General features: G+C 43.8%; 1 protein-coding gene across 1 annotated transcript in view; it reads right to left on the reverse strand.

Moving 5' to 3' along the window:
* Positions 1-27,993, reverse strand: part of LOC134934643 (rap guanine nucleotide exchange factor 6-like) — a 349,143-nt gene that overhangs the window by 244,821 nt on the left and 76,329 nt on the right. Inside the window, exons 7-8 of the mRNA XM_063930028.1 lie at positions 16,585-16,749; positions 15,181-15,288 (exon numbers count right to left, since the gene is read on the reverse strand). Of these exons, the coding sequence (XP_063786098.1) occupies positions 15,181-15,288; positions 16,585-16,749 (273 nt within the window). The remainder of the gene's footprint in view (positions 1-15,180; positions 15,289-16,584; positions 16,750-27,993) is intronic.

Raw genomic sequence — 27,993 nt, forward strand, 5'->3', positions numbered from 1 at the left:
TAAGGCTACACAGACTGGACATGGCAGTACAGATCCAGGCACCATGTTTTTGCATGTATGAGCTTGCAGCTGATCGCAGATACATGCCCCAAAATCGTCCATGGCACGCGAGGGTTTTTTCCCAATCACTCCCCGTTAACAGCTCCAGACGGTCAATTCCTGTCAATTAAATTCTGTCAATGAAATCCTCATTGCAAGTGAGATCACAGCGGCAGCTGGCACATGTGCATTGCGTTCACAGCACGTGCGCAGTCATTCCTCTCAAATCTAAATCTCTCTGCACATATTACATCTGACCCATCTGTGGAACATGGTTTTGCTCGGGAGCAAAGTTACTTGCTCTTTCTTACATTATTCCCAAATCAGAATCATGAGGGAAATACCCGTGAAGAACCAATACACTCCTTAAAACCAAATCAGAATTCCTCCAGCAATCTCAAGCAGCTTTTTCCACTAAAACACTATATATATATATATTTACATGCAGTATATATATATATATATATATAGTATGTCTGGTAACTAGTGCTGCGCTAAATCAACTCTACTGTTGCTATTAAGTTTGGCTACAATTTCTGTAGCCAGTTGCTTTTTGTTGTTTGATTGTCGGCAGCAATCCCACAGATTGGTCCTCTGCCTGAAAGGGCCTTTTGAGTAGATATAGGGAAATTGTATCTTTCGGAGGCACCTAATATGAAAGATTGTGTATACTGACACCCTTCATAGAACATCAAAACATATATCTATGGTACAGAGATTGGTCTATTTGTTATAACCTATTGTACATTGAATACAACCACAGTACTTAATCTTCAAAGTATATATAATTTATTAAAACACTTTCTAAAATTATTTAAAATAAATTGATAGAACAATAGTTCAAATACATAGGTACACCTATATTTCTGTATGACTGAAAAAACAGCTTTTGTCTGTCGCCTTGAATGCAGACACTATATCACCCAACGCGTTTCGTCATCTATGACTTCATCAGGGGTGTATTACAAAATGAGTCTGTATTTATGGACTCTTTGTTAATAGTGTGGTCCTTTTCATTTGGATTTTCGAGGAAATTTGTGTCTTTATTGGAGCTTAATCAGACTCTTCCTCCTAACCAAAAAAATGTATTGAGTGGCTGATTATAAATTGAACAGGAAGGACCAGGAGAGAGGATCACATTAAGAAGGTTAAGAAAATGTAATACCTTCAGTTCTGAGGACTTTATACTAATATCCTATCTGTCAAATTTTTAATTGATTAACTGGGACTGCTAATCGCAGAATATACTAGGTTGTCAATGAAGGACATCAAGTACATGAGGGCCAATTTAAGCCTGAAGACAATGTGTTAAACATTGAAACGTAGCTTTCATTTCACTGCCTGAAGTCTCTTTATTCAAGTCGCCTGGAGTGTCGCACTTCTACTTATATATATATATATATATATATATATATAGTTGTTAAACAGACCAGGGGTATGTTCAGGTTGAATCTCCCAAATCCAGAATGCTTGGGACTATATATATTCTGGATATCAGAGTTTTCCGTATTTTGGAGTAATTGGATACCGCAATGAGATATCTTGGGATTGGCTCAAAGTCTAAACACAGAATGCATTTAGGTTTCATATACACCTTATACACACAGCCTGAAGGTAGTTTTATACAATATTTTTAATAATTCTGTGCATTAAGAAAGGTTTTTGCACATGCACAAAATGTATTTAGGTTTTTTATACCCCTAATAGTTATATACGTAGCCTGAAGGTAATTTTATACAATATTTTACAATATGTTTAATCATTTTGTGCATTAAACAAAGTTTGTGTTCATTAAACAAACAGAAAGCAAATATGTCATTATCTCAGTCATGTTAAAAAAAAATTCTGTATTTCGGAATATTCTGTATTTTGGAATTCAGGATATGGGAGACTCAATCTGTATAGTTTTATTGCACAAAGGTATCTAGAAGTTCATACCCCTGAATAATTCCAAGTGTCTCTACTGGAGCCAAAAAGTCCACAAGGTGAGTGCATCTGCTGTTGAATGGTGGTGTATGTCTGCACAATGACTCAGTCAGAGGAAAGCTCCCATAGTATCCAGTGTGCAAAAGAGGAGCAATGCAGTGTGTCCCAGAAAATTCAAATATTGGGGCAGATGTATTAAGCCTGGAGAAGTGATAAAGCAGTGATAAAGAAGTGATAAGTGGAAGGTGATAATGCACCAGCCAATCAGCTCTTAACTGTCATTTTTTAAACCTGTAATAATTGGCTGGTGCGTTATCACCTTCCTGTTATGCACACCAGTGCCTGCAGGAATGTACTGGTGTTTGAACTGTTATGCACACCAGTGCCTGCAGGAATGTACTGGTGTCTGAACAGAGAGGGATGCAAAACAAATGAACTCACAGACAGACTGGGAAATATGACATAACGTACACAGAAGGTGATAGGGTAACAAAACCAACACAGAGTGAACAGAGAAGCCCAGAGGCTAAGAAACTGGGTGTCTCCCTAGTATTAGAAATGCTCAGATGGAAAAAGCAAGATGTTGTGTTTTAATACGTAGAGAACCCGAAATGCTGTTGCTAAGGGCAACAGCAAAACCCTAAAGGGTTACCAACGGGTGTGGCAGTAAACTCCTTGGTCAGAGATGGAATAATAGACACAAGGAGAGTCTCCACAATCCTAATTCTCACTTGCAGGGCCCAGGTACAGCTTACTGCCACTAAACTGACACATGGACACCCTGCACAGTGAGAGAGGATTAAGCAGGCAGGTCTGAAAGTACAGCCACAAACCTGCTGGGTTCACAGAATATCAAAAGAACCTCAGCAGGCTAAACGACTGACTCCAGTCTTACTGCTAGGTCTGGATTGGCAGAGTGTAGTACCAAATCCCCAGGCCTATTTGCAGTAAGCAACAACAAATACAAAGCTACACAGTACTGGCTAACTTTCAGGAACTGACTAACCAACAAAGATTCAGCAGCATCTGCTTAACCTGAGAAGAGGCCTTATAAAGCAGGTGCTGTCCACGCCCCCCTCAGACCTCACAGACTGTGAGCACAAAAACCAGCACCGGATCCCCTGCCTGTAACCACTGCACAGCAAAAGACCCGAACCGGAGTATCAGCTGCGCTCAGGTTACTCCGCTAGCACTTGTCTCCCGGTTGCCATGACGACGTGGCAGCACAGGGCAGGAGACCCTAACAGTACCCCCCCTCTGACGAGGGGTCAAAGAACCCCTACCACCGGGTTTATCGGGGAACTGCGAGAAGAAAGAGCGTATCAGTCTGGGGGCATGAAGATCACAACTGCGCACCCACGACCGCTCCTCTGGGCCATACCCCTTCCAGTGCACCAAAAATGACAGCCGACCCCGAACCATCTTGGAGTCAAGAATCCTTTCAACAACAAACTCCCTCTGGCCACGTATCAGAAGAGGGGAAGGTCTTCCTCTGGAAGAAGGATTACTAATCGCCCGTTTTAAAAGGGAACAATGAAATGTTTTATTGATACCCAAAGAACGGGGCAGATATAACTGAAATGCCACCGGATTGATAACCCTGGTGATCTTATAAGGGCCGATGAACCGGGGGCCTAACTTATGAGATGGCTGTCTCAACTTCAAATTCTTGGTAGACAACCAGACGAAGTCTCCTAATTTGAAGCTGCAGGGTCTTTTCCGCTTATCAAAAACCCTTTTGGTCACTAATGACACAGACACAAGGGCTTTCTTCACTTTCCTCCAAATACCTCTAAGGACCGAAACGACAGAGGAACCACCAGGCGTGGAGTCCAGGGGGTCAAAAGAATTGGCCTTAGGATGATGCCCATACACACAAAGGAAGGGAGAGATCCCTGTAGCAGAGTGAGCCGCGTTGTTATAGGCAAACTCCGCCATGGACAGATGAGCAACCCAGTCAGTCTGACACTTGGAGACATAACACCTGAGGAACTGCTCCAAGGACTGGTTCACCCTTTCAGTCTGCCCATTAGACTGCGGATGGTAGCCTGACGACAAGCTGACAGAAATCTGGAGATCGGAACAAAATGCCCTCCAGAATTTGGCCACAAACTGGGATCCGCGGTCAGAGACCACATCAAGTGGCAACCCGTGGAGACGCACAACATGCAGCATAAATAATTCAGACAGGCGTCTGGCCGATGGCAGCCCAACCAGTGGAACGAAGTGCGCCATCTTCGAAAACCTGTCAACGACAACCCAGATGGCTGTCATCCCCGAGGATTTGGGCAAGTCCACAACAAAATCCATTGAAATGTGGGTCCATGGCTTAGATGGAATAGAGAGTGGATGTAATGGGCCAACAAGAACCCCTCTAGGAGTCTTATTTCGGGCACAGATGTCACATGCCCGAACCCACTGATCCACATCCTTAGCCACCGAGGGCCACCACACCGCCCTAGATAGCAACTCCTGAGTTCTGGCAATACCCAGGTGACCTGCCGACTTCTTGGCATGGAATTCCAGGAACACTCGCTGTCTTAACCTAGGAGGCACAAACAAAAGACCTACCGGAAGGTCTGGAGGAGCCTGCTCCTGTGCTCTAAGGACTAATGACAAGAGGTCCTGGGTAATGCCCACTTTAATACATGATGGGGACACAATGGGCAACGGCTCCTCTGTGGTCTCCTGGATTGGAGCAAAACTCCGCGAGAGCGCATCAGCCTTGATGTTTTTTGACCCAGGGCGATATGTTATCAAAAAATTAAAGCGAGCAAAAAACAAAGCCCATCGTGCCTGCCTGGCATTGAGACGCTTCGCTGACTCTAAATATGCCAAATTCTTATGGTCGGTGAGAATTGAGACCACAAACTTAGCCCCCTCAAGCCAGTGTCTCCACTCCTCGAGTGCATCCTTAATAGCCAACAATTCCCGGTTACCCACGTCATAATTCATCTCGGCAGGCGAAAATTTACGGGAAAAGTAAGCACAGGGATGAAGGCGATTATCAGACACTCCCATCTGAGAGAGCACTGCCCCAATACCCATCTCAGAGGCATCCACCTCCACCACAAAAGGACGCTCTGGATCTGGGTGTCGCAGCACCTTGGCTGAGACAAATGCCCTTTTGAGACGGGCAAAAACCGCTTTGGCCTCACGAGACCAGTGAGCAACATCCGCCCCTTTCTTAGTGAGTGCCACCAAGGGCGCCACTATAGACGAAAATCCAGCGATAAATCGTCTATAAAAATTTGCAAAGCCCAGGAAACGCTGAAGCGCCTTCAAACTAGTGGGCTGCACCCAATCCAGGACTGCCTGTACCTTGGAACCCTCCATTTGGAAACCTTCTGGGGAGATAATATATCCTAGAAATGCGATTTGCTGAACTTCAAATTCGCACTTTTCCAGCTTCGCCCCAAGCCGGTGGTCTCTGAGTTTCTGGAGGACTAAGCGTACATGCGTCCGATGTTCCTCCAGGGAATGGGAGAAGATTAGGATGTCATCTAAGTATACAACTAAGAATCTATCCAAATATTCCCTGAGCACATCGTTCATGAAATCCTGGAAGACTGCCGGGGCATTACAGAGCCCGAAAGGCATCACCAAATATTCATAATGCCCTGAGTGGGTATTAAAGGCAGTCTTCCATTCATCCCCCTCTCTTATTCGGATTAGATTGTATGCACCGCGTAGGTCAATCTTAGAAAAAATGGTGGCAGTACGAAGCTGGTCAAACAAGACCGAAATGAGAGGCAGTGGGTATGAGTTTTTAATCGTGATACGGTTCAATTCCCTGAAGTCGATGTAGGGTCGCAATGAACCGTCCTTTTTACCCACGAAGAAGAACCCCGACCCAACTGGAGACTGTGAAGGTCTGATAAATCCTTTAGCCAAGTTCTCCTGAATGTACTCTGCCATAGCCTGAGTCTCAGGACGTGACAGGGAGTACAACCTGCTCTTGGGAAGCTTAGCATTCGGCAACAAATCAATGGCACAGTCATAGGGGCGATGGGGAGGTAGTACCTCTGCAACTTTTTTGGAGAACACGTCCGCAAAATCTGCATAACACCCTGGCAATCCTGGCAAACTTAGCTGCGAGAGCCTGACTGGAAGGCTCAAGCAACTCCTGAAACAATCAGTACCCCAACTAAGAATCTCCCCAGAGACCCAGTCAAATTGAGGATTGTGGGCCCTTAACCAGGGTAACCCCAACACCAATGGGGCAAAAGTACAGACAGTCACATAAAAGGACAATTTTTCAGAGTGTGTGGCTCCAATAAACAAAGAAATCTGGCTAGTGCAAGAGGTAATTTTACCCTGGGATAATGGTTCCCCGTTTAACCCACAAATCTCAATTTCCGACGCCAAGGGTACTAAGGAAACAGAGTGTTTCAGGGCGAATTGGCGGTCCATAAAAACCCCGTCGGCCCCACTGTCCACAAAGGCCCCAGTCTTGACAGTTTGACCGAGGATCTTCAAGGTCACCGGAATGATAAAAGTCTTCTTGGGAAATTCTGACTTCTGGCCTGACAGGATATTTCCCATCACCCTCAGGCCCTGAAGTTTTCCGGCTTTTCTGGGCATGATACTACCACATGACCCTTATTCCCACAGTACAAACACAACCCCTGCTGTCTCCTCCGCGTCTTCTCACGCGAGGGGAGGCGGGTAGCCCCAATCTGCATAGGCTCCTCAGAAAATTCCTCAGAGTCTGAGGTTCCCTTGGGAAAGAAGGAAACCTCGGTCTCCCTTTCAAGCCTACGCTCTCTCAGCCGTCTATCCACCCGGATGGATAACTGCATGAGCTGATCCAAGCTATCAGGCAAGGGATATTGTACCAGTTGGTCTTTTATCTGGTTAGAAAGACCTCTTCGGTACTGGTGTCTCAGGGCTGGGTCATTCCACTGGGTATCATGGGCCAACCTCCGAAACTCCGTACAGTAAACCTCAACTGGCCTTCGCCCTTGCTTAAGGATCGAAATCTGAGCCTCGGCTGAGGCCGTCTTGTCAGGGTCATCATACAACATGCCCAGTGCCGTAAAAAAAGCATCAACACTTTTAAGCGACGGACAGTCAGGCTGCAACCCATATGCCCAGACCTGTGGGTCTCCTTGTAGCAAGGAAATCACTATGCCCACCCGCTGAATCTCTGACCCAGAAGACTGAGGCCTAAGCTGGAAATATAACTTGCAGCTCTCCTTGAAACAAAAGAACTGCGAGCGAACTCCAGAAAAACGATCCGGAAGATTTACTTTCGGCTCCTTAACCCCTGAAGGTGCTGCTGCTGCGGGAGCTCCGCCAGCGGCCTGGGAGGTGTGCATTTTAATGGACAAATCATTAAATTGACGAGTCAGGACCTGCACCTGATCGACCACCTGTTGCAACGTATTTTGAGGGGTATGCTCCATATTCCCACAAAATTTCAACAGGAGTATTGGGCTGCTGAATATGTTATGCACACCAGTGCCTGCAGGAATGTACTGGTGTTTGAACTGTTATGCACACCAGTGCCTGCAGGAATGTACTGGTGTCTGAACAGAGAGGGATGCAAAACAAATGAACTCACAGACAGACTGGGAAATATGACATAACGTACACAGAAGGTGATAGGGTAACAAAACCAACACAGAGTGAACAGAGAAGCCCAGAGGCTAAGAAACTGGGTGTCTCCCTAGTATTAGAAATGCTCAGATGGAAAAAGCAAGATGTTGTGTTTTAATACGTAGAGAACCCGAAATGCTGTTGCTAAGGGCAACAGCAAAACCCTAAAGGGTTACCAACGGGTGTGGCAGTAAACTCCTTGGTCAGAGATGGAATAATAGACACAAGGAGAGTCTCCACAATCCTAATTCTCACTTGCAGGGCCCAGGTACAGCTTATTGCCACTAAACTGACACATGGACACCCTGCACAGTGAGAGAGGATTAAGCAGGCAGGTCTGAAAGTACAGCCACAAACCTGCTGGGTTCACAGAATATCAAAAGAACCTCAGCAGGCTAAACGACTGACTCCAGTCTTACTGCTAGGTCTGGATTGGCAGAGTGTAGTACCAAATCCCCAGGCCTATTTGCAGTAAGCAACAACAAATACAAAGCTACACAGTACTGGCTAACTTTCAGGAACTGACTAACCAACAAAGATTCAGCAGCATCTGCTTAACCTGAGAAGAGGCCTTATAAAGCAGGTGCTGTCCACGCCCCCCTCAGACTTCACAGACTGTGAGCACAAAAACCAGCACCGGATCCCCTGCCTGTAACCACTGCACAGCAAAAGACCCGAACCGGAGTATCAGCTGCGCTCAGGTTACTCCGCTAGCACTTGTCTCCCGGTTGCCATGACGACGTGGCAGCACAGGGCAGGAGACCCTAACACTTCCACTTATCACTTCTTTATTACTTCTCCAGGCTTAATACATCTACCACAGTATTCCAAAAGGATTAGTGATATGTGTCCAAAAAAAGTGGATGTCAGATAACTATAAATCCTTATTATTATTATTATTATTATTATCCTTTATTTATATGTCGCCACAAGGGTTCCGCAGCGCCCAATTACAGAATACATAAACAAATAATCAAACAGGAAAATAGCAACTTACAATTGATGACAGTATAGGACAAGTACCGGGTAAATAAACATAGTTACATCAGCAGATGACACTGGAATAAGTATCACGTGGCAGAAGACTGCTGGATGTGGTGCAGTTGAAGATTATTAAAGTAAGAAAGGATAAGCACATGAGGGAAGAGGGCCCTGCTCGTGAGAGCTTACATTCTAAAGGGGAGGGGTAGACAGACAGGGGTGACACAGATGGGGTACATAGAGAGCGTAGAACAGAGGGTTAGGATGAGATTTGGCTGGGTTTGATGAAGAAGTGGGTCTTGAGAGATCGTTTGAAGTTTTGTAGAGAGGTGGAGAGTCTGAGAGGGAGAGGTAGGGAATTATGCGTTTCATTACTTAAAGTACCTAGATCAGAGGTTTAGTCACAGTAAACAAGACTACATTAGGTCAGGGCAGGTAGCAGGCAAAATCCAGTTATCATTCTAAGGTGAAGGCCAGTAGTGGGCAAGGCAAGGTCACTAAAACAATAAAAATGCAATTTCATGAGCAGGCAACTGGCAAAAGCAGAATCCAGCTAACAAGCCAACAGGATACAGAAGCAGAATCTGTTACCTGTACATGTTCCACATGTAAGTAGCCTTTTAATTCTAAAGAATCAGTGGAGTGAGGCCTGGAGAACCAGCCTTTTCCTAACAAGAGAGCAGTGGCACCAGTGCAGGGAGGCAGCCCTGGAATAGAGAGGTCTCTGTCTGCTGTTTCCCATCAACTGACACTGAAGCCAAAGTACATTTCAGCTCATCGCCACATGACAAGCTCATTGTAAGGGCTTGTATTTTAAAGTGCTGCTTGGATTTGTAAGTGTATGTGAGTTGGTAACAGCAAAAGGTGAGTCTGATTATTCTCTGTCTATCCATATAGGGGTAGTAATATTGTGAAAGTTAATCTGAATCTGATTGTTTGTATCTATACTGGTTTTTTTGTTTGTATCTGTACTGGGTTTTTTTTTTGGGAGGAAAAAAAAAAGTGTGAGGAGAAAGCCAGAGGGAGGGGGTTGAATCAGGTGTGAGTAATCAGGAGGAGGAGGGGCTGACTAAAGCAGCTGGCTGAGCCTATATAGTCAGTGATTAGACTCATTGGAGCTTGCTCATTGTAAGGGCTTGTATTTTAAAGTGCTGCTTGGATTTGTAAGTGTATGTGAGTTGGTAACAGCAAAAGGTGAGTTCTGATTATTATCTGTCTATCCATATAGTGGTAGTAATATTGTGAGAGAAAGTTAATCTGAATCTGATTGTTTGTATCTATACTGTTTTTTTTTGTTTGTATCTGTACTGGGGTTTTTTTTTGTATCTGTACTGGTTTTTTTTTTTGGAGGAAAAAAAAAGTGTGAGGAGAAAGCCAGAGGGAGGGGGTTGAATCAGGTGTGAGTAATCAGGAGGAGGAGGGGCTGACTAAAGCAGCTGGCTGAGCCTATATAATCAGTGATTAGACTCATTGGAGCTTGCTCATTGTAAGGGCTTGTATTTTAAAGTGCTGCTTGGATTTGTAAGTGTATGTGAGTTGGTAACAGCAAAAGGTGAGTTCTGATTATTCTCTGTCTATCCATATAGGGGTAGTAATATTTTGAGAGAAAGTTAATCTGAATCTGATTGTTTGTATCTATACTGGGTTTTTTTGTTTGTATCTGTACTGGGTTTTTTTGGGGAGAAAAAAAAAGTGTGAGAAGAAAGCCAGAGGGAGGGGTTGAATCAGGTGTGAGTAATCAGGAGGAGGAGGGGCTGACTAAAGCAGCTGGCTGAGCCTATATAATCAGTAATTAGACTCATTGGAGCTTGCTCATTGTAAGGGCTTGTATTTTAAAGTGCTGCTTGGATTTGGAAGTGTATGTGAGTTGGTAACAGTAAAAGGTGAGTAAAATACAGAAAAAGGTGAGTTTTATAATACGCAATCAGGAACACACATATTTGCAGTACCATTAAACTTCTGGTGAGGCTGCAAGGGGCTGACCTTGTGAGTGAGTGAGAGGGTCTCTTACTTGGAGTAGCAGAGGGGGCTGTGATTGTGCGTGTGTGAGGGGCATTTTCTTTTTAGCAGGAGCTGGAAGCCGAGTGAAAAGGAGGTGCAGTGAGCTGGAACAACTGCAACTGCTAAGTGGAGTATTGGTGCCGCAGGAGAGAGTACTATGGCTGCATAAAAGTGAAGGACCAAGAACCGCACAAAGATAGATAAGTATAAGCCAGCTTAATTATTGTATAAGTGAGATTGTTTGTCTGCTACTTTTTCTTTTTGCTGCTTTTTCTTTGAGAGTAACAGGGAGTTAGACCTTACAAACAATATGGGAGGGGTTGTGAATGGGTACCTCACTCAGTGCATGTCGTGCAAGATGTATGCACACCTGGAGCTACCGGCCCAGTGTGATTACATCTGCACGAGGTGTGTGCGAACAGTTGCCCTGGAAGCCCAGGTAACTGATCTAGTGCAAACCGTTACGCGACTGAGGGAGATTCACAATCTCGAACGAAGTTTAGACAGAACGGTGGAGGAGTTGCGGGAGGGGTCACTGGTAGAAGAGGATGATGATCAGGTAGCCAGCTGGGTCACAGTTAGAAGGAAGAAAAAGAGGGGGAGGCTTGATATCTCCGAACTATCAAACCCAAACAAATTTACCCGACTGGACGAGGAATCGGAGGATGATAGTGAAGAAATGACGGTGCCGGAGGAGACTGCTCCCTCTAGCATTCAGAGGAGCGGTCCCTCTGGCGCGGTTGGGATAAAAGATAGTGAGGTACCTAGTCAGATGGTGGTGGTAGGGGATTCTATCATCAGGAAGGCAGATAGGGCAATCTGCTACCGGGACCGTGATCGCCGTACAGTCTGTTGTCTCCCGGGTGCTCGGGTACGGCACATCGCGGACCGGGTAGATAGATTGTTGGGAGGGGCTGGGAAAGACCCAGCGGTCTTGGTGCACGTTGGCACCAATGACAAAGTTAGCGGAAGGTGGGATGTCCTTAAGAAAGACTATAGGGACTTAGGAAAGAAACTTAAGGCAAGGACATCTAAGGTAATATTCTCTGAATTATTACCCATGCCACGCGCTAGTCCAGGGAGGCAGAGGGAGATTAGAGAGGTAAATGTGTGGCTTAGGGATTGGTGCAGGAAAGAGGGGTTTGTGTTACTGGAACACTGGGCGGACATCTCAGTCAGGCGCCATCTCTTTTGTCATGACGGATTGCACCTGACTGAGGAGGGGGCAGCGGTGCTGCGGGGAAGGATGGTTAGAAGGTTGGGGGAGATTTTAAACTAGGAGCCTGGGGGGAGGGTTTAGCTAGAAACTACGGGTCATGCAGTGAGAATAGTGGGGATGGCGGTAGTAAACGAAATGGGGGAGAAGTTGGGGGGAGGGTAAGAGCAGGCGGTAAGGTTACTAACATGGGTACTAAAAGAGATTTTACCAAAGCACTAACCAATGACGATTACAGGTCATCATTGCTACATAAGGTGAAAGATGTCCCTAACGCAAGGGAAAATACTTATCTTAGTTGTATGTATGTAAGCGCTAGAAGCATTACTGGTAAAATGGGCGAACTAGAAATACTATGCAGTATGATATTATAGGCATTACTGAAACTTGGTGGGACGAATCTGATGATTGGACAGTCAATCTAGAGGGCTATACACTGTTTAGGAGAGACAGACTAAATAAAAAGGGTGTAGGGGTGTGTCTTTACGTAAAGCCGTTTTTAAAACCTGATATACGGGAAGATATTCAGGATGGGAATGAAGACACTGTCGAGACATTATGGGTAGAAATTGCATGCGGGGAAAAAGGAATAAAAAAGTTAGTATTGGGTGTATGCTATAGGCCGCCTGGTATCAATGTATCTGATGAGGAATTGTTACTAATGCAAATTGAAAGAGCAGCAGGAGTAGGAGACATAGTAGTGATGGGAGATTTTAACTATCCAGAGATAAACTGGAAAAACGATTCATGTGATACTGCTAGGGGCAATATGTTTTTAAACACACTTAATGATAACTACTTAGTTCAACTAATTGAGGAACCAACTAGGTACAATGCAATCTTAGACCTGGTATTAACAAACAATGGGGATTTGGTATCAGGTATTATAGTAGGGGAACCCATAGGAAACAGCGACCACAATATGGTCACATTCAATATCAGTTTTCATAAACAGCCCTATACTGGCTCAACTAGGACTCTAAACTTTAGCAAAGCGAATTTTGAAAAGATGAGGGTATTTTTCAGGGATATTGAATGGGAAGGTTTCTTTTTAGGAAAAAATACTACGGAGAAATGGGAAGTACTAAAATTCCTGCTAGCTAAAAATACACTCAAATTTATTCCTACGAGCAGCAAAAAAAGGAATAAAAATCATAAACCAATGTGGCTTAACAAAAAGATAAAGGAACTTATGGGCAAGAAAAGGCGAGCATTTAAAAAATATAAATCTGACGGGGAAGCAGAGTCATATCAGCACTATAAGGAATGTAACAAAATATGCAAAAAGGAAATAAGAGCGGCTAAAGTAGAAACTGAAAAACTAGTAGCAAAGGAAAGCAAAGCGAATCCCAAAAAATTCTTTAAATATATTAATAGCAAGAGATTAAAGAAGGAGAGTATATGCCCTTTAAAAGACAAGTTGGGAGTCTTAAGCAAAAATGATAATGACATAGCAGACACACTAAATTAGTTTTTTTCAACAGTATTTACTAGAGAGGACCCAATTCAGGGACTAACACATAATCTCAATACTGAGAATATCCCACTGATAGGTACTTATTTAAGCGAGGAAGTAGTGTGTGATCGATTAATACATTTAAAGATTAATAAGTCACCAGGTCCCGATGGTATTCACCCAAGGGTTCTAATGGAGCTGCACTCTGAACTTGCAAAACCGCTATTTTTGATCTTTAAGGATTCAGTAATATCAGATATGGTTCCCAAAGACTGGCGTATAGCGGAAGTAGTGCCTATATTCAAAAAGAGAAGTAAAGCTGAACCAGGTAATTATAGACCAGTTAGTCTTACATCTATAGTGGGGAAAGTATTGGAAGGTATTCTTAGAGATAGTATTCAGAAGTTCCTTGAAGTCAATAAGGTAATTAAAAGGAATCAACATGAGTTTATGAAGGACAGATCCTGTCAAACCAACTTACTTGGCTTTTATGAAACAGTAAGCGCAAACCTAGATCAGGGTAAAGTGGTGGATGTAATCTTTTTAGATTTTGCCAAAGCATTCGACACTGTACCACACATGAGACTTATCTACAAGCTACAAGAATCAGGGCTAGGAAGCACAATATGCACTTGGGTCAAAAACTGGTTAGATAATAGGGAGCAGCGCGTTGTGGTTAATGGATCTTTTTCAACTTGGACTGAAGTGCTAAGTGGTGTGCCGCAAGGCTCAGTATTAGGACCGCTATTGTTCAATATTTTCATTAACGACCTAACAGAAGGTCTATAGAGCATGGTGTCAATTTTTGCAGATGATACCAAATTGTGTAAAGTTATAAATGCGGAGGGGGATGCTGAGTCGCTTCAGAATGACTTAGTTAAATTAGAAGCTTGGGCAGCGAAATGGAGAATGTGCTTCAATACAGACAAGTGTAAGGTAATGCACTGTGGTAACAAGAACAAAAATTACACCTACCTACTAAATGGGGTAAAATTATGGGATTCTGTATTGGAAAATGACTTAGGTGTCCTCATAGATAGCAAACTAAGCAGTAGTACCTAAAGTAGGACTGCAGCAAAGAAGGCTAATAAGATATTAGCATGCATAAAACGGGGAATTGATGCTAGGGACGAGAGTATTATACTCCCGTTATATAAATCACTTGTGAGGCCACACCTTGAATACTGTGTACAATTCTGGGCACCTTACTACAAAAAGGATATCCTGGAGCTAGAAAAGGTTCAAAGGAGGGCGACCAAACTAATTAAGGGTATGGAGACGCTGGAATACGAGGAAAGGCGTGCAAGACTTGGCATGTTTACACTGGAAAAGAGGAGATTAAGAGGGGACATGATCAACATTTACAAATATATAAGGGGACAATATACAGATCTTGCGCAGGACCTGTTTTTGGTTAGATCAACACAGAGAACTCGTGGACACTCACTCAGGTTAGAGGAGAGGAGATTCCGCACAATGCGGCGTAAAGGCTTTTTTACGGTAAGGACGATACGTGTTTGGAATTCCCTGCCTGAGGGAGTTGTAATGGCCGACTCAGTCAACACCTTTAAGAATCGGTTAGATAAATTCCTAATGGATAAGGATATCCAGGGTTACGGGCCATAGTCACGCACTATGGTTATTATAAAAAAGAGGGGTAAAACGTAACGGCAGTCATCAACTTCAGTCAAAATTTTATACAAAATAATCGTGCATAGGGGACCACAAATAGGTTGAACTCGATGGACAATTGTCTTTTTTCAACCTTAGATACTATGTTACTATGTTACTATGTTACTTGTCTGTATAACATTATCATATAGGAATGTTATACATTTCCAATGTACATCTGTTCTGATCTGAAACACACAAACCTGTGCATACTTAGATACCACTAATATCAAAACAGTAAGTGTGATTTGTAGAAATTAGTATCGACAAAAAGTGAACTAGAACGTACCGTATTTTCAAGATTCTTTTCAAATTCCTCCAGAAACGTGGTCATAGCAGGATTCCCTTCAAAATCATTGAAATGATTGTTCACCCAAAGCAGTACAACCCGGGTTACCTATGACAGTACATAAAAATGACTTTCATTTTTACTATTTGCAGTTCAGTATATATGCACACCATGTTGTACGTCACATAAATAATTCACTAAATTCATTGTATTTTTATGCAAACTAACTAAATGGAGCACTGCATTTTCAGTAGCAGAGTCTGTCACATCATCCTCTCATGAGACAGGCACCATGCAAATGCTGCAGATGTAGGCCTCATGGAGTGTTACATGTAAGTGCATTTGCAGATCCTTGCATCTGGAGACATATAATGGGGACAGCCACATGCAATTTAGGCACAGTATACTGGAAACATGCTGACATGAAGCATGCCCCTTAGAGATGTGTTAGAAGAAGTATCTTTAGATGTGCTCTGTAGGAATCATACATTTTGTGCATGTTCATAAGCAGGATCTGACCAGGCCCAATACCAGCTGCTGTTGGGTATCCAGTTGATAGATAGACAGGGTCTAGTTAGACAGTCAATAGATAGACACCATATGTTAGATAGACATTAGGTCAACAGGGTCAAAAGGTCGACATGGTCAAAAGGTCGACATTAAAAGGTGGACAGTACAAAAGGTCGACAGGGTCAAAAGGTCGACGGGGTCAAAAGGTCGACATGAAAATGGTCGACATGAAAAAGATAGACAAATGTTTTTTTAAAATTTAACATGTTTTTGGACTATTTCATACCTTCTCTATCCATGTCGGCATAGAGTTGGTTATAAACCTTGTGGCGAGCGCAGGGAGCCAACGAGCCCGAAGCGAGGGTATGCCTTTCTACAATTGGGGGTCCCAGATGACAAAACTATCCACACAAACCACAAAAATGCAAAAAACATGGTGTCTATCTTTTGTATATCAACCATTTTAATGTCGACCTTTTGACCCCGTCGACCTTTTGTACTGTCTACCTTTTTTCATGTCGACCTTTTGACCCTGTCGACCTAATGTCTGTCTAACATATGGTGTCTATCTATTGACTGTCTAACAAGACACTAGCTATCTTTTATACCACATCTATGCTGTTGACAGCGCACTCAAAATGTATTTATTCTCTTCATAAGCATGATGTAAGTTTACGTAACGTATTAATAATAAAGACTCCTGTAACTTTGCTGGAGATACACCTGTGTAATATAGTTTTCAGGGTGCATATATCTTAACATAAAAAAATCAAAATACAGACAAAAAACGCAATTGTGCATAAACGCAAAGTGCTCCTGTTTATGTCAACCCTAAGTTAATAAATAGTCCCTAATTGTAAATACTGAAAATGCAAATTCTGTAGAATCAATAACCTTGTCCCGAAGACAATCTAACTGAAACCATTCCAAAAGCTTGTCTCCAACTTCCAGTGGGCTTGGAAGGAACGTTCTGTATGTTAGAAGGAAATCTTCTATATATGTTGGGTCAACAATCGAGTGCTCTTCAATCAAGTGTGAGATAAGTCTTTCAGGTGTTCCCTAAAATAAAAATAAACAACATGTAATATTTATAATGAAACTGTGTATTCCACAAAAGTATCATTTTTATCTAGGTTATCTATAGGCTCATACACGCTAGGCGATTTATGCCAAAAAAATAAACGATAACAACATAAATGTCATTATCGTTTATTTTTATCCTGAAATCGTCCAGTGTGCATGGGGATAATATCAGTGAATGATGAACAATGCACGCTCCAGCACGTCGTTCAGTGATCACCAATATTAAGCTGACATGCAGCTCAACCCATCAATGTCGGTCTGAGCTGCATGTTTGGGAATGCCGGTGGTGACGTCACTAATCATTATCGTTGAACGATAACGTTCAGTGTGTACGCACTATATATAGTCGTTCATCGCCGCCAGTTCTTCATCACCCAGTGTGTAGTCGTCTTATATCTCTCCCCCTCCTCTGCCACTGGCATTAAAGCTAAATGAAGGGAAGACAACAGACAGTGTAGGTATTCTTGTTTTGTTACAAATAACAGATTCAATTATACCTTCAGGGATAAAGACATGATAAAATGTAGGCAAAGTCATTTTGTTACTAACAATGCAAAACAGCAATTATGAGACATGATTGTGGTTTTGTGTGGACATGAATAAAGGGCCCAGGGAATTATAAAATATATCATGATCTTTCAACCTATTTTTCTGAGATACAAATGCACTTTGATGGCCCTGTCACAGGAGGAAAGCAGTGAAGCCATAAGGGTACAGAGACCATGGGTTAATTGGTGGGTACAACATATTAGGCAGGGCCGGAGTGAGGCATGAATAAAAGTGGCAGACTCTGCACAGCAGGGTGGAGGGATTGGGGACTTTTGACAACAAACAGATGACATACTGTGTAAACAAAATGGAGATTGCCTGAGGCAAAGGGGCATAAGGTAAACAAGGGGCTGGATGCAATAGTACCAATTTCACTAGTTCTGTAAAATTTCAGCAATATTTAAAGTGGTAATCAGTTATAAGGCTGGATCAATCTCAGTTATAAGGCTGCTTCATCTGTTTTAAATTTAGTGACAAACTTGCTAAAAACCCAATAGTTCCATAAAATCGGAACCTATTACATAACCCTCAAGGATTGCAGTCATGATAAACAGTGGCGGATTTAGGGGGGGGGGGGGGGGCAACAAGGCAAGTGCCCCCCCTGTCATTTTTTTTTTTTAATGTGCAGTCAAATAATGTCCGCGCACCCGCCCGAATCAATTATGAGGCTGCTGGATGTCAGTCAGCCACTGTAATCCCTCCCCTGCCACCGGGGGTCCGGGACAGTGCATAGCCAGCCCACCCACACACAGCGCACTGCCGCCGGGGGTCCGGGACAGCACACCGTCGCTGCCGCTGAGGGACAGCGCACCGCCAGCCCACCCACACACAGCACACTGCAGCCGGGGGTTCGGGACAGCGTACCGCCACCAACGAGGGACAGCGCACTGCCAGCCCCTGGAGTTACACTGCCATCCACCGCTGAGGGTCCGGGACATGATCGCGCGTACTCCCAGCCAGGGCAGACACCAAAAGAAGATGCACGCTGCACAGGTGCAGCGGACCGGACGCCCAGGCCAGCAAGCAAGAAGAATCCTGGCCCTGCATTCTTCAATGGTGGTCAGTGTGTGTCTGGTGAGCGCAGCAGTGTTTTGCTGGATGACTACATTAGCTCCTTCTCGGGTTCACTGAATGAAACTCATATTTATCTTTGTGGGCAGAAATAAAACTCAACCTCAAAATAACGTAACTAGAAATAGGCCCTGATTTTGCCACAATTGATACAGCTTACTGTTTATTGCAAGTTAAGTAATTTGGGTAGAGGACCTTGCTGTGTATAATCCATAATTAGTCAGGAGCACACATTAAATAATTATGAGCATTTGTTGGGTGGTATTCTACAGTTGCATGGCTACTTTTGGGACTCTTGTTTACTGCCTGCCTTTACCTTGTTTTGGACGATGTGACTATGTTTTGAGACCCTGATTAATTGCATTATTACCTGCGTGTTCCTGACCTCTGCTTTGGACTTGACACTCCTTATGTTTTTTGATTTACGCTACCTCTGTGTAAAGGGCCCCATACACTACCACGACATGTCCGTCTGACATGTCGCTGGTGATCACCCCAGTAGCCTCCTGGGGGGCAGGATCACCCAAGATACATGGTATGCAGTCCTTTTGCATACAATGTATCTTGGGTGATCCTGGGCGATCCCAGCCACGCCTGAGGGGTCGGACCAGATTGAATGTGCAGCACATTCAATCTGGAGGATCCGATCTGATGCTCACGAGAACGCGCATTGGATCGGATTGGAAACGCCTCCAAAATGCCCGATATCATCCGATATATGTGTCCGAATGCCCGAAATCGGATGAAATCGGGCATTATCGTCCTAGTGTATGGGGCCCTTTAGACTTCGCTGTACACATGGATAGTGACTGTGTCTTTGCTGTTACCCCTCACACAATTGGTCACACCCACTGAAACTTGGTCACACCTACTCCACTTCTAACTCCACCCCTCCTTGATAGCCCAACCATTTATGGTGCCCCCCCTGTAATTTTTTTCTGGATCCGCCCCTGATGATAATTAAAGTGGAGACTGCAGATGAAGAAGACAATGCAAGCATATTTCAGGCAGCCTTACTGGGGGCAAATGGATCATCCACTCTGAATATAATACTAATTTAAATGCATAGTGTTGGCTACTATCATTGACTATGTTTATGAATCGGAAAAGTTTGATTTTGCAAAGACAAGATCTGTCACCCTACAGTATCATAGATAGGAAGGACTAAAACTTAAGGTGCATACACACTAGGTGATAATAGTAAACAACGTTGCTCATTTTGTCCTTCCTGACCAACATCGTTTACTATATTGGCCAGTGTGTATGCCGCTGCTGATGAACGAGGCGCGGCCATGTGGGTCGTTAACGACCCTCGCTGTCAGTCGTGCATGCACCACTGTTTGGACTGTCATCCAAAAGATGAATGCACGGCCCGGCCGCGACGTGACGTCACTGAGCGATATCGTTGTCCTATCGCTCATAGAGCACACCGCCTAGTGTGTATCCACCATTACTGTAGGTTTACATAATGTTTATCAACAATGTCCATCTATGTATAATTAAACCACTAGAGGAAAAATAAATATTACAATATACAATGTTGTTGTTAAGTTCAGAGATATGTCTTGAGTGGTGTTACTGAGCTGATACACAGCCAATTATTCTTATTGTTAACTTGATTAACTTTTCATACTTTTTCAAGCTGCACAATCAAATAGGGAGCGAGAGTAGCATTTTGGGGGTAATTCCAAGTTGATCGCAGCAGTAAATTTTTTAGCAGTTGGGCAAAACCATGTGCACTGCAGGGGGGGCAGATATAACATTTGCAGAGGGAGTTAGATTTGGGTGTGGTGTGTTCAATGATCAATCTGCAATCTAAATTGCAGTGTAAAAATAAAGCAGCCAGTATTTACCCTGCACAGAAACAAAATAACCCACCCAAATCTAACTCTCTCTGCACATGTTATATCTGCCCCCCCTGCAGTGCACATGGTTTTGCCCAACTGCTAAAAAAATCTCCTGCTGCGATCAACTTGGAATTACCCCCTTTATCTCCGTCCTTTCTCAAAGACTGCCCTGTGCAGCTGTTTTTAGCTGGTCTCCTAATAATCTCACAGCCTGAAGTCTGTAAAATGCTTTGGAGGGGTGTGTGAGTTAAAAGATCAGTGGGAGTCACAGTTGTCCTCATCCGGCTCACATGTGTGTTGTGCAGTCATTTGACACAATTGTGTACACAACTTAAGAAACAGTTGTAGAGCAACTAAAGAGAAAATGTTTCTATTATTCTGACACACAGTTGTGCCTAAGCAGTGACATATCTGTAATGTATGCACAGTGCACACAGGTTCTTGGGTGAAAGGGGACCCCAGACTGCACAGCCTGCACCCAGAACAGACTTCTTCTCAGACAGCAGGGGGGTACAGGTGTTACAGTTGATGGGACCTGGTGACTCCAATGATCCCCACTACAAACTGCTTTTGTGAAGTAGTGGCTGGGATCATTAGTGTCTGCCACAAGGCTGATTATGATGAAGTAACTTGCCCCGGGCAACCACTCTCTCAGACAGGTCCCCCCTCAGCTCCCCCACCAGATCAGCTTTCCCTCCTGGCTCTGCAGTAGCCACACTACCAGCTCTCCTCCTCTTTGCTCTCTGCATTGGCACTGCACAGAAGAAGGTTGGCACTGTATCTGCCAAAGGTGCTCCCTTTCCCCTGCAGGCTCTCCCTCTGTCTCCTTTTTTCCTGCAGTCTCGCCTAATGTGTAGGGCGCATAACAGTCCTCTTTTCACCTGCAGTCCCATACAGTCACTGATAAATTTGTGCCTAAGCTCACTCCCCATGTATGCCTGTGCCTCATTACCTTTGGTACCTCTGCCCCTCCCTGTCTTTGCCTCTTTCCCATCCGTGCCTCTGCTCTATTCCCATTCCTTGCTTCTATCCTCTTTACCATTTGTACATATGTCGCCTCCTGGCATGTGTAGCTGTGATTGCAATTGGTGTGAATGAACAGAGGATTCAACGCCACAAAACTGAAACTAAGGATGTAGGTAAGTACAATTTATGTTACTCTGGGGTCTATTCATGAAGTAGTGAAAACAGTGTAGTAACAGAGCAGTGGAGAAGTTGCCCATGGCAACCAATCAGCCCTTACATTTTATAGAATGCACTTGATAAAGGCTTCCTTCAAAGCTGATTGGTTGCCATGAACAATTTCTCAACTCGTCCTTTTCTCCACTCTTTTCACTGCTTCAAAAATAGACCCCTCTATCACTAAGACTTTGTCTCACTTTTCAATACACTTTATTCTTTTTAAATATATTTCTAATTATCTAATTTAAAGGCTGTTCCAAGGTATATAAAATATATTGAAAAAAAGTTTGGGGGAAATATTGATGCCTATTTAAGAAAAATCTCTGATACAGATGTGTACTCATACATCATTCTAGCCTCAATACACCATGTATCACGAGATGCCTGGTGTGAGTGAGCCACCAGGTAATTTGCAACTCTGCTAACGTCTGGCATCTTTTTTGCTGAAAACGTGTCTTAGTTGCAATGTGCTGCAACTACGACACATAAGGAGACTGCACTGATTAATTTGATATGTGACAAAGTTGCATTGTAGCACTTTGTATACAGATTCAAAGGGGGAGATTCAAATGTTTGAAAAGTCGGTTGGGTGTCTGTTTTTTCCTGTCTATTAGATAGGAAAAAACAGACTCCCAACTGATTTTTAAAACATTTGAATCTCCCCCAAAGACTCAGTCTCACACAGATATACAAGTGTCCCATATCAAATTAAGTAGCACAGACTCCTCGTGTATCATGGTCACATCGCATTGCGACTAAGAAGCGATGCAAAAAAGATGCCCAATGCCATAAGATTCTCACGGGACCTGACGCGCCAAGAGGGTCTGTTTGGTGCAACTGCAGCAATGATGTATGAGGAAATATACATAGCAAGAAAGTGATCTGATATATAACATGCAAAGCATATCACTGCAAAGAAGAGTTCACAGAACAGTGTTGCTTACACAAAAATTATCTGTCTGGAAGATCTGTCAGAAGCAAACTTTCCTACTCTATGTCATCATGAAGGAAAAGATCTAAAGTATGCAAAACAAATCTTATGGGCCCTACACACTTACAGATCTCACTGCACGATATGAACGTTCTCGTTCATTAATGAACGAGAACTTGTTCATATCGTGCAGTGTGTAGGCACCAACGATTAACGATGTGCGGCCCCGCGCTCGTTATTCGTTGGTGCTGGTTGACGGGTCGCTTATGCATGCAGGCCAATATGGACAATCTCGTCCATATTAGAATGCACTGCTACGGAGCCGGGTGACGAGGGGAGTGAAGAAACTTCACTCCCTCTGTCACCTCCCCCCGGCCACTGGGTCGCCCGTCGGCCGTATCAGCCATCCGGCAGCTTGGCGGCGGATCGCCGAGTGTGAAGGGCCTTTTAGATAAGTCAAAATCTTTTAGAGCTGAGGTCTGATGCTTCAGAGATCTTAAACATGCATAGCATGCAGAAAGATATAAGCATATTGCTGAGTTAAAAGTTCTGTAAGAAAATTTAAAACTTCCTACAGTAGAACGAAAATAGAAAACTCTTGGTTACAAGAAGTTTTTTGTGAAGATGTGATTTTTGCCAAAGCAATTGTTACAAATTACTGACAGATGGATGCCAAGCACCTGCACAGGCTACAGTCACAGTCAAGTCTGTTGAATTCAGCAAGCATATGCTGTACTAATTACAGTATGTAATGCAGAAAAATAAGTCATGTTTCAAACCTGATAACTTCTTTTCACTTACTGTACATACTTGAAACATGTAGCCTGAACATGTAGCCTGAACGGGGTGCACACATTTTTGGCTTGTTCTTCATTAACTTCATTAGGAAGGTGGCATGCAATGGAAAGACCTATACCTTTCCTCTGTAGAAGTCAATGGGCAATCGAAGAAACATACTAACATGTATGAATTTATTAATAGTAGCCATATCAATTTATAGTCTAAGTTAGTGGTTTTCAAACTGGCACCCTGGGATGCCGCGAGGATCTTGCAGGGGTGCCTCATGTTAATGGTCCAGTGCCAAATCAAATTATTTATGGTCAAAGTGAGAGGAAATAGTGGCTGCCAATCATAATATATGTAAATACCACCACATGACTGAACCTAAGAATTACAAGTAGGCACCATTTACTTAATTTAATATTATTTTCCAAATTTCTCAATAAAAACATTTGTATCTATAGGTGTTGTGAAAAAAAATTCTGATACTCTAGGGTGTTGTGATTCAAGTTTGGAAACCACAGGTCTAAGTCATTCAATTCACAATTGAATGACTTAGACTAAGGAGCATATGTAATAGGGTCCGAGGTTACTGGAGGTGCGGGATGCTGGACGATCTCAGACATTTTTTTAAAGCTGCAATCATTTACAAGGTTAAAATAATTGCATTTGTCCCCAGTAAGGACCACCACTGGGCTCAACTAGCATGGGGGTAATGCCACAGCCAGGGGACACACTTCACAGTGTCACTCCGGCCGAAGCATTATGCCACCCAAACTAGTCAGCCCAGGCCGGGGATTGCTCAAGAAGTGGGGACCTCTCAATAAAGGGGTCCCTCCCTCTCAAGAATACCCCAGGCCTAGGCTAAAGCCTGGTGCTATCCCCCACATCCCTGGGTGCTGGGTGCAAGGTTGATAGCAATGAAAGTCAGGTTTTAAAGTAATATTGTACATTACAGTGGGACTAAAGGTTCAGAAAGCCTGCCGACACCTGGAGAACCACAAGTGCCAGCATGCCCCATTTGCACCTATAGTCCCCCACTGTAAGGGAAATATTAAAATAAAAACAGTACTCACACACACAACCTGCACTCACACTCCCTCTACATACTCACCTTCTCCCTAGCAACGGGTCGGTCTCCTTGTCCAGTAGGCATGCTTTGACACAGGTCAGTTCCCTCGTCTAGTAGAAATCATTTGGCTTGGCAGAATAAAAAAACACATCCCGATCCTGCGGACATAGAAGGGCTATATGTATATACATATAGCTCTTCTCCCAAAAGTGATGGAACCCATGTGTGTTCCTGCATTACTGTCTCGGTCAACCAATCAGTGGCCGCTAGAATGGTAACAGGCCACTGACTGGGGCTGATTCTGAGTTGGGAGTAGAGTAATAAAGAGCAAGTAACTTTGCACCTGGAACAAATAATTTTGCATGCAGTGTATTGTAAATACTGGCGGAATTTTGCATATAGCCCACAAATGCATACACCAGTAATCAGTCCTCAAAGCACCCTAACCGTCCAAGATTTAGGAATACACAAAATATCTGAAGTTTCCTTTACCCTTATTAGATGTCATACATCAGCAGCATCAGTGGCGGAACTAGCAAGCGGTGGGCCCAGGTGCGACAAAATGCTTTGGCCCCCCATCCCATCCAAGTCCACCCCCTCACCCCTTGAGAGGATCTGGTGAGGGGGACCTGCTCAGGGCCAGAGAAATGGATACCTAGCAACAGTGCCGTAACTAGACATTTTAGCACTGTGTGCAAGAAACGGCATCGGAGCCCCACCCCTGCATGCAAAACAGGGGCAGTGCGCGCCGTAGGCGCGCGCAAAAATACATAGTGGCGTGGCTTCACGGGGAAGGGGTGTGGCCACAAAATAATACCAATTCCTAAAATGGTGCACAGTAGTCTCCATTCTTCAAATTACGCCGCACAGTAGCACCACTACACCAGGTAGAGACCCTTTTACACCTTACAGCGAACAGATTCCTCTTTTTACACATTACGGCAGACAGCGTCCCCTTTTTACACATTACGGCAGACAGCGTGCCCTTGTTACACATTACGGCAGACAGCGTGCCCTTGTTACACATTACGGCAGGCAGATTCCCCCTTTTTACACGTTGCGGCAGGCAGTCCCCCGTTTTTACACATTGCGGCAGGCAGATTCCCCATTTTTACACATTACGGCAGGCAGATTCTCCCTTTTTACACATAGCGGCAGGCAGATTCCCCATTTTTACACATTGCGGCAGGCAGATTCCCCATTTTTACACATTGCGGCAGGCAGTCCCCCCTTTTTACACATTGCGGCAGGCAGTCCCCCATTTTTACACATAGCGGCAGGCAGTCCACCCTTTTTACACATTGCGGTAGGCAGTCCCCCATTTTTACACATAGCGGCAGGCAGTCCCAACAAATAAAGAAAGAGACAGAAATAAATAAAGAAAGAGACAGAAAGAAAGAAAGAAAGAAATAAAGAGAAAGAAAGAAATAAAGTAGAATCATACTTACCCTCTCCGCTGGCTCAGGCTCCTCGTGCAGCTTGGCGATTCCCGGGCAGTAGACGAGGTGGTGGAGGGAGCCGCAGCAGCGCTGTGTTATTGGTGGAGGCGCTGCTGCTGCTGCCCCCCTGCTTCACTATAGGCTGTTCTCGGAAGACAGCCTATAGTGAAGCAGAGGGGCAGCAGCAGCAGCACCAGTAACAAAGCGCTGCTGCGGCTCCCTCCTTCACCTCCGTCCTCCTCCTTCCCCCGTCCGTGCCGCTGCTCTTCTCCTCTGTGGGCGGCTGTGCGCTGCGGGCAGCGGTTGCCCGCAGCGCACAGCGGCATGTAATGAGTCAGTTTGACTCATTACATGCTTGGGCCCCTGGACAGAGGCGGGCCTCAGTGCAACGCACTGCTTGCCCTGCCAGTAGTTCCGCCTCTGAGCAGCATACTGTTATAGTAAAATCAGAAACAAAATACTGAATTTTAAGTCATACACCTTTGCCACATTTGTGCCAACAGCCCCTCTTGGCACGCCTGGAGCCCTGAGACTCTTCTGCTAGCATTGGGCGTCTTTTTTTGCCAAAAATACGTCTTAGATGCAACATGATGTAAATCAGATATGCAGCACTTGAATATCTGTGTGCGACTGTGTCTCTGAATCTGCATATGAAGTGCTATGATGCAGTGGCCATGGCTTTTTTCCATACCATGGAGGAAATGTATTGTAATAGGGTGTGAGAATTTTAAAGTGGCAGTTGTTTAAATGGCAAATTCAACCTGGTTTTGCCATGTAAATGACTGCCACTTTAAAAAAAACAGGAGAATTTTAACAAAATCTCTCACTTTCTGATTCTCACACCCTATTAAATTTCCCCCCTGGTGCATGCTAGCTGCAATGCGTTGCGTCTAAGATGCGTTTCGGCATATAAAAAGATGCCCGACGTTAGCAGAGTTGCATAAGACCTGGCAGCTCACTCAGATAGGGCATCACCCACTGTGTGGCATTTTGAGGCTAGATGTATGAGGACACATCTGTAGATGCGGTAAGCTCCCGTTTTTGGTAATGTTAGTGTAACAGCAAGTAGAACATACTGTACTGTAGTTTTGTAGATGCATAGTCAAATGCCCTGAAAGTACCTCGGTTCAGTTTCTAAAAATCTCATTATTTAGGTTCACTCAATCAGACTGGCATCACCTCAGAGCCTTATAGGTTCCAGTACTCATGAAATTGTTAGTGAAAGCAAACCCTGGAAATCTCACATGTTCATTTGCACAAGTATGAGGTATTGCAGTATTATGAACTACATAAGAATACCTGCAGAGCATTAGCATATGTATAATAGGTGTAAGGTTTTCGGTGTACATGAACCCCAGGGGGCCCCACACCACACACCCTGCACCCATATAAATGTGCTTTACCTTTAGAAATCCCAAGGCAGCTGGGCTAAAATGGAGCAGTGGCCGTTTTCCCATTGATTTGTGCATGCGCAGTAAAGATGTCTTTGGGAAGTAGGCACGGGTGCCATGTTTTCAGATACAAGTGCTGCCAAAGAGGAAGGGGCCTGATCGGATCCTGCACATGGGCCCTCTCTTCTCTTAAACTGCCCCTGCTTCAGAGGTAGAACTGAATCCATAATTTTAAGCTGCACTGCCACCTAGGAAGCCATTCCTCTGCCTCCTCCTTCCCCCACTTTATGTCTGTGCACTTACACCAGTATTCAAAATAAGGACTGATTGAACCTGTCACAAGAGGAATGTACTGTATGTAGCCTTGCAATTATGACAATATCTTGGTAGGATCAGATTGAAAAAAACAATTATCCGAAGTGACATCTGGACATCTTTGTTCTCCTGCTTTTTAGTAGATTGAAAAAATTGCACAGGCTGCGGAGTGTAATACAACAAATAATATACCCTGTCATTTTGCTTGTTAGGAGGGTGGATGTGGCGATATTATAGAAGTGCTATATGATCAAATGCAGTTTCAGTTCATATAAATTTCATTATATCTATGTAATTATTAGAGGGCTCCCAGGTAGCTGTGTCATGCTATATAAGCTTTTTATTTACAAACAGCAGCAGATTTTTTTTTTACCACAGACTATGATACAGTAAGTGCCAATATGGTAATGATACCAGATTTTTATGAACAGGAAATATGGGTTTATTTAGCTTGTTTATATTTCATATTATTCCAGGTTATGCCAAATAATAAAGTGTAGTTTTACCTTCTATTATATGCAAACTGTTTGTAATTTTAAGTTGCATGATTAATCAAGGAGTATACACTCAAATTTTATATATATAAAATATTTGTAAACATGCAAAAAGTATATATATATATATACTTTATGCATGTTTAAAA

Source organism: Pseudophryne corroboree, chromosome 6 (assembly GCF_028390025.1).
Source record: "Pseudophryne corroboree isolate aPseCor3 chromosome 6, aPseCor3.hap2, whole genome shotgun sequence".
Lineage (NCBI taxonomy): Eukaryota > Metazoa > Chordata > Amphibia > Anura > Myobatrachidae > Pseudophryne > Pseudophryne corroboree.